General features: G+C 45.2%; 2 protein-coding genes across 4 annotated transcripts; one reads left to right on the top strand and one right to left on the bottom strand.

The window, feature by feature from the left end:
• Positions 1-241: 241 nt before the first annotated feature.
• On the bottom strand, positions 242-1171 carry LOC110485165 (CD63 antigen-like). Its single transcript, XM_021556229.1, has 4 exons — positions 1034-1171; positions 801-875; positions 585-674; positions 242-502 (listed from the first exon to the last, which is right to left on the bottom strand). Exons 1-4 carry the CDS (start codon positions 1169-1171, stop codon positions 242-244), a joined length of 564 nt encoding a protein of 187 aa, XP_021411904.1.
• Positions 1172-1998: 827 nt separating this feature from the next.
• LOC110486268 lies at positions 1999-9994 on the top strand. Of its 3 annotated transcripts, none has more exons than XM_036940967.1 (11): positions 1999-2752; positions 2978-3153; positions 4062-5113; positions 5224-5294; positions 7395-7538; positions 7795-7869; positions 8224-8341; positions 8608-8723; positions 8913-9097; positions 9186-9311; positions 9396-9994. In XM_036940967.1, the coding sequence occupies exons 2-11, from the start codon at positions 3127-3129 to the stop codon at positions 9705-9707; spliced, it is 2226 nt and encodes a 741-aa protein (XP_036796862.1). In that variant the 5' UTR covers positions 1999-2752; positions 2978-3126; the 3' UTR covers positions 9708-9994. The 3 variants fall into 3 exon arrangements, with proteins under 3 accessions (XP_036796862.1, XP_021413401.2, XP_021413402.2); XM_021557726.2 differs by having other exon boundaries at positions 2273-2752; positions 8608-8756; XM_021557727.2 differs by having other exon boundaries at positions 2274-2752; positions 8230-8341; positions 8608-8756.
• Positions 9995-12855: the final 2861 nt, after the last annotated feature.

The raw sequence follows: 12855 nt of genomic DNA, 5'->3' as shown, positions 1-12855 counted from the left end.
TCTCTTCCTGTGACTAAATGAGCTGTTAATGAACTGTCTGTCCTCCGGGGCCACAGTGTCTGCAGTCAGTCACTCAGAGAACCAGCTGATATATATTGACCGTGTTTAACTTTATCCCCTCAAGCCCCTGCTCGTCTTACTTGCTGAATTGCAGACCTCCAGGATCTGAGCTAAGCATGACTAAAAGCTTGTTATTATAGGTTTTAGTGAAAAGACTCAGGGCATTTTAGATAAAGCCTCATTACTCTTTAGGGCCCTTAAAACCTCTCATCATTGTCACAGAAATTTCCATGTAGGGAATCATGATCACCTTTCTGTTAACCTCATCTAAGGCCTTTGTAACCCCCTCGCACTTCCCTGTGCTGGTTAACATGTCTGTGGTGACGACATTCACACAGGCCACAGAATCCGCATGGCAACAGGAGTGTGACACAAAACTAATATTCTCATGAGAGCCCTGCAGGAGCCAGTCAGTGTAGTTCTCTGCACCACAACAACGAAACTGAAACACACATAAACAAACTTTGATAGTGTATCTCACAGAGGCCATTCCCCTGGTAAGGAGTGAATAGCACGCTACTCACTGCATGTTGTAGGTCATCGATGGCAACCTTATCTCTGGGGCTGTGCTGCATGATCGCCTCGTTAACTTTCAGGGTGATCCTTCTCTCCACCTGCAGAGGGTGCAGAGGACACAAAACGCATTTTCACCCTTGTCAATCAAGCAATACTAGTTGAATTCCCTGGAAAACATACCGTCTGCAGTAGATTGAGACAGCTGGGCAAAGAGTCATATTTACCTGGTTTCTGAAGACATAGAAAAGAATCCCAGACACTATCTGCAGGCTGAGGATCAGCATTAGGAAGTGTGTGAACTACAGAGTACAAACAACCAAGATGTTACTCTCCAAAAGCAAAAGGCAAATGTGGCAGACAGGTTATGATTTAGTATGTGAAGATGGAACACGGCATATTGACTGTTCTCCAAAACATAAAGCCCCCAAGTTACCATATCTCACATTGTACTACCCACCAATCCAAGGAGCAGACGGCTGTCAGACCACGCCCCAATGCTACCCAGGAAGGCCAGCAGGGAGACTATGATGCCCACCACTATGAGGAGGATGGAGGTGTGAGACAGGCCCTGGGATATGTGGGTGAAAGACTCCATTTCTGTGTAGGTTGGCCCCGACCAGGTCCAGGGCCAGCCAGACACCTGGTGGAACATTAACACATGCCATATAAATCACAGGTTAGTCAAACAATATAACCTTTAAACCTTTTTAATGGTTCACTCTAGAGCAATTGGAGTAAGCCAGGCACATATGAGTCAGCGGTCTAAATACCAGAGCACCTGCCCAAATTTGTTTTATGAAAGTGTCCAGGACAGGTAGTGGTGTATATTTGTGCGTGTAAGAGGTTAATTTTTTTAAACATTTATTTAACTAGGCAAGTCAGTTAAGAACAAATTATTATTTTCAATGATGGCCTAGTGGATTAACTGCCTGTTCAGGGGTAGAACAACAGAACACCTTGTCAGCTCTGGGATTTGAACTTGCAAACTTCCGGTTACTAGTCCAACACGCTAACCACTAGGCTACCCTGCCGCCCCAGATTAGAGTTTAGGAGGATAAAGAAGAACTTAACCATTCTTCAGAAATATTTTCTTCCAAACTGAAAAGTATACAGGAATTTTGAAGTCCACGTTCGATATTTCTCATTTTATAGTCACTTCTCGATATTTGTACAACTTTGCCTATACCTATATATTTTTCTGTACTATATCAGTTCGGTTAGGTACACGGGAACATTTTGGACTTCTTTGAATCGTTTTGACCAATATGCAGATCTAACTCTCCTGAAATTTGTACAAACACCTGGAATTCTTGAATAGGCGGCTCAATTAACACAGCATTTCTATAGCTCCAAATGTCAATATTACTTGTCAGAGCGAGAGAGACGCAAAATAAGTAGCAACACAAATCAGCAACACGATTTGGATCAAGCAAGTGGACTGTATCAGCTAGGCCTATCCTTGAAATGATCCGGTTGACATCACTACAATGAACTGTAAAACATACTGGATATGATGGGGATAGTTTCATGAGTTCATCCAGTTGTTGGGATACTGTAACCCTGTTACATGTCAGAGAGAGCTGAGTCTCGAGACGTTGATCTAATTGAATTGAATAGAAATAGAAGCAAACGGGAGCTGGGAAGGGTATTCAGGGTTCCCCTCGCTCTCATTTTTTCTCGGACTGTTATTTATGACGGACTTGTTTTTGTCAACGGTCCAACACTCGGACTGTCGAAACAAACAGTTTAGACCTGGTAAAGTTGACCCTAGACGTTGATCTTGGGTCAGTTTCGCATTTCCCCTGCTAATGATTAATGTTAGGACTGGGGAAGGGGGAGCTGTTGATCCTACACCAGCCACGTAGCCTACTGAGCGATGCAAAGAGCTTTTAAACAGTTTCACCCGGCAGTAAGTAAATCTGACTAAAACGGCAGAAAATAGCCGTACGAGATGCGGTGCGTCATTGTTGCTACTTGGGTCACAGTTGTTGCGCGTCATATTCCACACACACGGAGCAGTACTATTGGTTACATTTACACTTCGAAATTCCATCCTTTGTCCATTTGGTACATGGTGGAATTCGGGATCAGAGGCCCTGCCACCTCTGGTGCCTGAGGCTTGGCTCTTTTTCCATCTCTAGCCTATGGCCAATTGAGGATCATGCTCTTTTAAGAGGTTGGTTAAATCTATTTATTGTTTAACAATAATCTCCCTTGTTCCACAATAACATATTCGTTTACCATCTCCAAACATGTCTTCAAAGTATTATTTTGGTAAATTCAGGAATTTGTTTGGTAGTGGTATTGGGTTATGTGAGATTTTAATAAATTAGATCTCCCCCCCTCTTGTTTTACACCCATCTGACTGGATCCACCACCACTGTCTGGGTTACCAACTCAGTTCTTGATGCCTTCTTGCTTCATACCTATTCTCCAAGGGCACCACCTGAAGCCTTCCAGTTTAGTATAGGCCTATCACTTTTTTAGTCCAGCCCTCAGAGGCAGGTGCAGCTCACCTTTTTTTCTGCCAAGCAGTCATATCATCAAACAATGGAGGAAGACTGGAGCTGGAAAGAGGCAAGTCAAGTCACATACACCTGTAGGGCATGATAAATCACAAAGCTATGTAATAAGGATACAGTCACCATGATGTTTTCTACGTAATATCTCAATACCTTATTCTGGTATGGTTCTTACATTTACTTCTATCACCCATCTCCCTCGGCTATATTGATATATCAATGTTGTGTTTGGGTACATTTGACCAGTTGTGGAAAAAGTACTCAATTGTCATACTTGTGTAAAAGTAAAGATAAACCTAATAGAAAATTACTCAAGTAAAAGTGAAAGTCACCCAGTAAAATACTACTTGAGTAAAAGTCTAAAAGTATTTGGTTTTAAATATACTTAAGTGTCAAAAGTAAATGTAATTGCAAAAAAATATACTTAAGTATCAAAAGTAAAAGTCTAAAAGTATTTGGTTTTAAATATACTTAAGTGTCAAAAGTAAATGTAATTGCTCAAATATACTTAAGTATCAAAAGTAAAAGTATACATCGCTTCAAATTCCTTATAGTAAGCAAACCAGACGGCACCATTTTTGTTTTTAATTTTTTTAATTTACGGACAGCAAGGCGCACTCTCCAACACTCAGACATCATTTACAAACCAAGCATGTGTTTAATGAGTTCAGAAGCATTAGGGATGACCAGGCATGTTCTCTTGATAAGTGTGTGAATTAGACCATTTTCCTGTCCTGCTAAGCATTCAAAATGTAACGAGTACTTTAAGGTTTTAGGGAAAATGTATGGAGTAAAAAGCACATTATTTTCTTTAGGAATGTAGAGAAGTAAAAGTTGTCAAAAATATAAAGTACATTTACCTCAAAAAACGACATAGTATGTTCAAGTATTTTTACTTCAGTACTTTACACCACTGAGGTTTACTTTGCTAGTGACATTTATTGAAGGGGTTTGTTCTCTCAGGAGACCCAGAAGAAGGTGTCAAGGTTCCTAGTGAAGCTGAGGCTGAAGAATCCTTTGCAGATTACTGATAACAGGTACAGTTCGGAGTCAGAGCGAGCTAACGCTGAAGTTCGCCAGGGGGCAGTCATGCAGTCTTCAGTAGAGGGCAAAGCTCTCCGCAGCGCGCAAGGAATTATCCATAATAACTCACCTCAGCACTCCCCACCCACTGGCACTGATAAGAGTTGCAGAGGGGCAGAGGGATCTACATCCCCAGATAACATTGACAGCGACAGGAAGAAGATCAAGTTCCCACTCCTCTTCACCAAGACAGCCGTGGCTGGGACCACCACCAACCCCCTTCTCACTGAGAATGACCGGCCCAGCGGGAAGCTTTCTGCCAAGGCAGAAAAGGCCCATAAGACTGTGATGGTGGCCGGTATCCCAGAGGAGATTGGTGTTGGAGCTAAGGTCATGCAGAAGACCTTACCGGCCATATCCAAGTTCAGCTGGTCACGGCCCAGTCCAAGTGAAGAAGATGACAAAGTCCAGGGCAAAGTCGAAGACTTCCGCAAGACCAAACTAGGTGAACAGAAAGAAGATAACGTCCCGCCAATAGCCAAAGAACCCCGGAGAAAAGGGTCCTCCCATGGAGCAGAGCAAGGCAGAGGCAGGGACTATAGCAGGAGGAAGGCGCCCCTCTCCTACGACATACAGCACAGACTCAACCAAGCCATGACAGATTCAGACAGACTCAAAGCTAGAGAGATCACCAAGAGAAGCGGAACCATCCCCTGCGAGAATCTCCAGCAAAGGCCCAACCGACAGAAGCCAGAGTTGGAGCGATTCAAACCCAGGGATATCACCAAGAAGAGGGCCATCATTCCATGTGATGAGCTGCAGCAAAGGCCCCATCAGCCAATGCCAAAGCCAGATAAAGCTGCCCTGGTTAAACTCCCAGCGATTCCACGGTGGACGGGCTCCATCTCATATGAGGAGTACCAGAAGCTGAACCAGAAGATGCCAGACAAAACCATCAACACAGAGGACCTGGAGAAGTTCTTAAACTCACTGTCAGTACCTGCCCTCTGCTCCATACTTACCATTCATACCTATTCTGTTCCCCACAAATGTCACCGTTATCCCCTAACACCACTATCTGCTTGTGCCTGTTTGCCTGTAGGGGCATTACTCATATTGAAGACCTGGCAACTACGGTGCCTGACGATCCCCTGATCGATGCCCAGTCTGATGGTAAGTAGCATGCATACTGTTAGCCTGTCTTATATTGTCAACTAATATTACCTACCAATACAAACATTTTTTGTAATGAATTAATTGACGATCTTCTATTGTACATGCATTTTGAAGTTATGTTATGATCTTCTGTTGAATCTGACAATTAATCTTAATGGTTGTACAGTCGTCTCAAATAAAACTGTGAAGGACCTCGGCGTTACTCTGGACCCTGATCTCTCTTTTGAAGAACATATCAAGACCATTTCAAGGACAGCTTTTTTCCATCTACGTAACATTGCAAAAATCAGAAACTTTCTGTCCAAAAATGATGCAGAAAAATTAATCCATGCTTTTGTCACTTCTAGGTTAGACTACTGCAATGCTCTACTTTCCGGCTACCCGGATAAAGCACTAAATAAACTTCAGTTAGTGCTAAATACGGCTGCTAGAATCCTGACTAGAACCAAAAAGATTGATCATATTACTCCAGTGCTAGCCTCTCTACACTGGCTTCCTGTCAAAGCAAGGGCTGATTTCAAGGTTTTACTGCTAACCTACAAAGCATTACATGGGCTTGCTCCTACCTATCTCTCTGATTTGGTCCTGCCGTACATACCTACACGTACGCTACGGTCACAAGACGCAGGCCTCCTAATTGTCCCTAGAATTTCTAAGCAAACAGCTGGAGGCAGGGCTTTCTCCTATAGAGCTTCATTTTTATGGAACGGTCTGCCTACCCATGTCAGAGACGCAAACTCGGTCTCAACATTTAAGTCTCTACTGAAGACTCATCTCTTCAGTGGGTCATATGATTGAGTGTAGTCTGGCCCAGGAGTGGGAGGGTGAACGGAAAGGCTCTGGAGCAACGAACCGCCCTTGCTGTCTCTGCCTGGCCGGTTCCCCTCTTTCCACTGGGATTCTCTGCCTCTAACCCTATTACAGGGGCTGGGTCACTGGCTTACTGGGGCTCTCTCATGCTGTCCCTGGAGGGGGTGCGTCACCTGAGTGGGTTGAGTCACTGATGTGGTCCCCCCCCCCATGGGTTGTGCCGTGGCGGAGGTCTTTGTGGGCTATACTCAGCCTTGTCTCAGGATGGTAAGTTGGTGGTTGAAGATATCCCTCTAGTGGTGTGGGGGCTGTGCTTTGGCAAAGTGGGTGGGGTTATATCCTTCCTGTTTGGCCCTGTCCGGGGGTGTCCTCGGAGTGGGCCACAGTGTCTCCTGACCCCTCCTGTCTCAGCCTCCAGTATTTATGCTGCAGTAGTAGTTTATGTGTCGGGGGGCTAGGGTCAGTTTGTTATATCTGGAGTACTTCTCCTGTCCTATTCGGTGTCCTGTGTGAATCTAGGTGTGCGTTCTCTAATTCTCTCCTTCTCTAATTCTCTCCTTCTCTCTTTCTCTCTCTCGGAGGACCTGAGCCCTAGGACCATGCCCCAGGACTACCTGACATGATGACTCCTTGCTGTCCCCAGTCCACCTGGCTGTGCTGCTGCTCCAGTTTCAACTGTTCTGCCTTAATATTATTTGACCATGCTGGTCATTTATGAACATTTGAACATCTTGGCCATGTTCTGTTATAATCTCCACCCGGCACAGCCAGAAGAGGACTGGCCATCCCACATATGCTCTCTCTAATTCTCTCTTTCTTTCTCTCTCTCGGAGGACCTGAGCCCTAGGACCATGCCCCAGGAATACCTGACATGATGACTCCTTGCTGTCCCCAGTCCACCTGACTGTGCTGCTGCTCCAGTTTCAACTGTTCTGCCTTATTATTATTCGACCATGCTGGTCATTTATGAACATTTGAACATCTTGACCATGTTTCGTTATAATCTCCACCCGGCACTGCCAGAAGAGGACTGGCCACCCCACATAGCCTGGTTCCTCTCTAGGTTTCTTCCTAGGTTTTGGCCTTTCTAGGGAGTTTTTCCTAGCCACCGTGCTTCTACACCTGCATTGCTTGCTGTTTGGGGTTTTAGGCTGGGTTTCTGTACAGCACTTTGAGATATCAGCTGATGTACGAAGGGCTATATAAATACATTTGATTTGACTTGATTTGATTTTGATTTATGTTATGGGCAACAATCATATCTATTGTCTTTTCTGCCCCATGTAGCCTTCAAAGAAGTCTTTGAGCAGTTTGCAAAGAACAGCGATGGCTCTCTCAACGAGGAGGGCCTGGCGTCCACGCTGGACAGAGTGGGTATCAGTATCAGCCCAGAGGAGGTGAAGAAAGCCCTGCAGAAGGCTGACTACGATGGTATGTTTCTGCCTCAGTATCTGGAATTACCCCAAAATATAATAACGTGCTTTCCATCACAAACATGTTAGAACAGAATACATACAAATTGTTTGTGTCCCAAAATGACCCCCTGTTCCCTATATAGGGCGTGACATTTGTACCCATATAGGGCTCTGGTCAAAAGTAGTGCAAAAAAGTATAGATTGCCATTTGGGGTGCAGCCATACACATTCCCTTAGTTGACAGGCTGGCTGTTTTTGTTTCTTGGCTTCAGAGGACGGAGAGGTGGGGTTTCAAGATTTCCTGCATGTGATGGCGGACAGCCAGCGCTTCTCCAAGTGCTTGAAAGGTGAAGATCCCCGACTAATTTATTTTATTTGACCTTTATTTAACTAGGCAAGTCAGTTAAGAACAAATTCTTATTTTCAATGACGGCCTAGGAACAGTGGGTTAACTGCCTGTTCAGGGGCAGAACGACAGATTTGTACCTTGTCAGCTCGGGGATTTGAATTTGCAACCTTTTGGTTACTAGTCCAACTCTCTAACCACTAGGCTTCCCTGCCGCCCCAACTAAGATGTTGCCTTCACTAAACTTATCTGGATTCACATGTAAATATGAACATACGACTCACAGAGCTGCCATAGCGCTTGTGAGACTGTATTAAGATGGTGCTTCCTGTCCTCTCTCTCACTCCTTTCTGAGCTGAAGGAGCGGACCCATCCCAGTCTGTTGAGGTGTGTGAGACAGTGTTTTACAAGGCCCTGACCAGGATGCTGGCTGCTGGTATCCTGTCCAGTGGTACTACAACGGAGATCGTACAGTAAGCCATTCTAAGTCATGCTACTTTCTTCTCGTGTATGAATAGCCGGCCGACATCATGTGAAGCTACACATGAGTGTGTACTAACTGGATGTCGTCAAAGGTTATGTAGGGTTAACAAGACATTTTCAGGGATAAAACAAAGAAACAACTTTTCATTGCAGTGTCTTATGAATTTTCAATAAACGTTATCTGTTTACACAGAAATAATACATTCTTGTGGTCAGCTGTGTCAGCCATATTTGACTGTCCCCTACCTCTGACCAGGTACTACCATAAAAAGACTCTGAGGCTGATCCGGCGGGCCGTGCGACCAGACAGGGAGGACGGGGACCATGTTCTCACCTACTACACCAAGGGAGCTCATCTCATAGGCCTGAAGAGTAAGCAGCTCCTCAAGTACATCCAGCCAGTGGGTGAGCGAACACATGATAACACCCAGCACATACATTACTCCTTTCTCCCTCATCCTTATATTCATATTGAACTGCTTCAGCTTTCATACTCTCCTAGTCAAATTTATATTGATTGGCAGAGGAGTGATGAGGGACTGTTGTTGTTTTGATGTGCAGAGACAATTGCCCAGAGCCAGAAGGTGAAGGATAGCCCGTACTTGAGGTGTCCCAGCCTGAACGTGGCCTACACCTCCTGGGACCCCCGGCGCATGACCCTGAACCCTGCGCAGAGGGCCAAAATGGGCCGCGTGAAGTCTGTCAAGACCTGGAAGACCGCTGAGATCGAGGATCGCATCAGACAAGTAATTTTCGAAAAACATATGGAATTATGTGAGGAAATATAGAAAGGCAGCGAAAATATGTTTGCTAATCTTCTTGTATTTGTACCAGCTGTCAATCAAGCACCCCGGGATGGAGAAAATGGAGATGATCACGCCTGTGAAGATGAAGGTGAACATGTCCATGAAGGAGAGGGACCACCTCACTTACAATGAGATCTACCAGATAAAGCAGATGGTAAGACAGGATTTGAACTGAATGTCTGACAATATTGATGCAGTCAGTCCCACATTGAAGCTCTCTCTGTCTCCGTCTGTCCAGTCCAAATCAAGTCTGAAGGAGTACCTGAAGGACCTGACCCAGCTGAAGCGCAGGGACATGTGGAACTCCTGGGGCTCCCTTCAGTGTTACTGCGCCCTCCACAGCCGAAAGGACTTCCCCAAAACCTTCACCACCTACTCCTGGTCCTGGAGCGGCTGTCGCAACATGATGGAGACTGGAGACCTGGACGCTCCCTGTAGGTCCGCCCTACGCCCCCATGTAGCCAACCACTGGAGCCCTTCGCCAGGAAGCGGCGTGCCTCGTCCAATCAGGGAGGCTAAAAAGAGAAGACCCTGGCGGCAACCCCGTTGACAGGAAGAGCAGTACACTGTAGAAAAGAGGAATAACACCAATAGCAATCATAACAATACTGATACGATCAATTACTTTAACCACAAAGATCCCAGCCACTCCCACTTCCTCTGACCACAGTCTCCACTCCCCCACCCCTCCTGATCCCAGTCTTCGACCAGAGCGGCTGTAGTTATGAGTGCAACAACCCCCCATGTTATGTGTACAAACAGGACCGGCCCCCTAGCTGATCTGTTGCTCTGGGCCTAACTTACATTAGCCCGCCCCTGAGGCCCCATGAGAGGGGGGGGGGGGGGGGGGGGGTGGGGGGGGGGGGGGGGGGGGGGTGGAGGAGAGGACATGCAGTGTCTCCCTGCTCAGCAGAAATAAACCCATCATCCCTGAAAAAAATAGCAGAATGAGTCAAACGAGTGTCACTGGTTTGTTTGAAAACTGCACCGTGCAAAAGTGAGGAGGAGGGATAGGTAGGGAGGGATCTGGGGTCGATCTGCATGAAACCATGAAGGGAACCTAAAGAGTGTTATGGAAAGGGGGAAGTGGCAGTGCTTTATATGTTAAATAGAGCTAAATATATAAATAAATATATGTTGCCTGGATGATGTGTCCAAACAGTTATTTCCAATAACTCCCACATCAAAGAGCCACTTCTCCACTCTAGACAACCCATATTAACATCAGTCTATGAATAAATCTAAGGGTCCTACAAGGCCAAGGCATGGAGCCTAGGAGGAGAGCCAGGACTACTCATCCCCTTGGCCTGCTCCAACTGGCTGGGTTACACTATAGTCTGCCGATTAAGTCCCTGACTGGACCAGGTCCTGATAGGGTCCTCAACCCTGATATCAGGCCCAATTGAGGAAGGGATCAGCACCGGTCTGATCCATTCATTATGAACAGTCTCAGTCTGATGTTAACCAGACATGCCTGAGCACACACACACACACACACAAACACAGCGTACGTTAGCCCTCCGCCTGGCTCCCATTAAGAAGATGACAGGTAATAAAATAAACCACAGTGAAACAGGGAGCTCTGTTGTTAAAGCTGTTGTGCTTGCATGTGTCTGTGCATTTGGCGACAGTGAAACTGTTTACTCAGACTACGAGTACTTGGCCTGATGGCCCCTGTCATCCTGTAAACCAGATGCTTGAGCAGTTTCCTTCTCCTCTCTCGTGTTTACTGTATGCCGAGACCAGAGAAGCGCTATTATGGCAAACACAACAGTTTGGGCTCAATATTTTCTCAGCTAATTGGATAGTAGGACAATGGTCCTGTCTGGGAATCTCACCATCTTTTTCTCCAAACAAATCGATCATTGTTTGGAAATGTTAAACTAGGTAAGGCTGGCCTGTGTCTGTTTCTCTGGATGCCATGGGGAAAGAGAGAGGCCCCCCCTAGTGCCTTTGACTGGTTCCTAAAGGATTATTGTTGTTTGACTGAGACCGCCTCTCCAGATGGTTTACCACAAGGTGGTGCCAGTGTATCAGCCCTTATTGTCTGGTTCAGTCGCTTCACTTCCTCAGATCAGCTCGTTGACTTGATAATGACTTGAATTTGTCTCCGTCTTGTGATAAAGAAGACATATATTTGATGGTCTAATGAATCTACCCTTTAGTATAGTAGTTTATTACTGTTGATGTGAAGTTATAATATAAGTCATAATATACTGTAGTGGTCTTTAAAATGTTACGCTTCAAATTCCTGATGTCAGATCTGTCAATATCATGTCTGTAACATGATCGGAATGTTGTCAATGATGTTCACACCGGGCTTTTGGCTTCTGAAACCACTTCCTTATCCTCACCAGATCTTATTTCCACAGAGGAAACTTCTATTGATGTGTTGTTCACTAAATCAGAGGTGAAGTCCAAGCAACAGCAGCATTGTGCCGGGCTTCCGCCTATTCATCGGTCCTCTCTCAGCTTTCATTATTACATTCTGTATCTCCGATCTTTAGTATTAGTCTGTTTCTCTCATTCTCAGTTCTCTCTCTGTACCTATTTAGCGAGATCATTCTCTTTCAGTGGGTGTTCCATGACTTAGTAAATGGCGACGACGTATATCAGGTACACATTTCCAAAAATGTGAAAATGGCATGAAGGCCATTACCAGATTCTTAAACCTTCAGCTGCCGATCTGGCTTCTGTCTTTAGAGACGTTCCTTTCAAAGTGACCGAAAGCAGCTCCAGCTGCATGTTTATCTCCAGACACATCTAGATGATGTTTAGACAAAAGAGTCACACTCAGCCACCCCAGGGGAGATATAAAGGCCCTTTAGACATATCACTGGAACCGTACATTTAGATAGAGTGAACGTTAAGACCCCGCATGCCAGCTGGGTGAGAGAGAGTAGGCCTCACTAAGGACAGACAACAAATGTAAACCGTTTCAAAGTCATTAAGTCAATTGGTGTCATTGGTGCTGTAAAGTTTAGATTGTCTGTATGGATGCGGCTCCCTCCCATAAATTACCCAGGAGCCTCTCTGTCCTGTCTGTCGTTAGAGGCTCCCGCTGATGAATGAAGAATTATCACCCTCTTTCCTCGTAACGAGCTGCTTCCAGCATGACTTGCCAAATGTTTCCCCAACTCTGTACTGTATACTGTCCGTCTGTCAACACCGCTCTGATTCAAACTCCTGTGCAGGCTTTTGTTCGGAAGACAAATTTGGTTTGGGAGTACAAATTGTTTTTTTTTGTTTCCTGCATAATAGGGCCTATATGAATGGTCCTGTGTATTAGCAAAATTGAGCACTTCTCGCTCTAGCGTCTATTTCGGATGCCAAATTAGATGTGTGCACGGTCTACTCCGTGTGTGTGTGTGTGTGTGTTGTAGCTGTGTTGTTGGACGAGGTAATAGGTTTAGGCATGAGGTTATCTTATGGATTTATCAAAGAGCCCCTATTACCTGGTTGACTCACACTCTGGAATCTGCCTGCAATCTGGACTCAGGGGTAGACGTTACATAGTAAATGAAAATCCGGGACCCTCAAATGAATATGATATGTTACATTTGGTATGGTACGTATTCATTTGTGGATGTCCATCATCCATTTCGTATTGCATGTTACGAATTACATACAATTCATAATATATGTTACGGATTACAATTTGTGTGATGTGTTACGAATTGCAATTTGTATGATATGCT

This window comes from Oncorhynchus mykiss, chromosome 13, assembly GCF_013265735.2.
Source record: "Oncorhynchus mykiss isolate Arlee chromosome 13, USDA_OmykA_1.1, whole genome shotgun sequence".
Lineage (NCBI taxonomy): Eukaryota > Metazoa > Chordata > Actinopteri > Salmoniformes > Salmonidae > Oncorhynchus > Oncorhynchus mykiss.
Note: the sequence above shows the minus strand (reverse complement) of the source record. Positions and strands in the feature narration are given on the sequence as shown.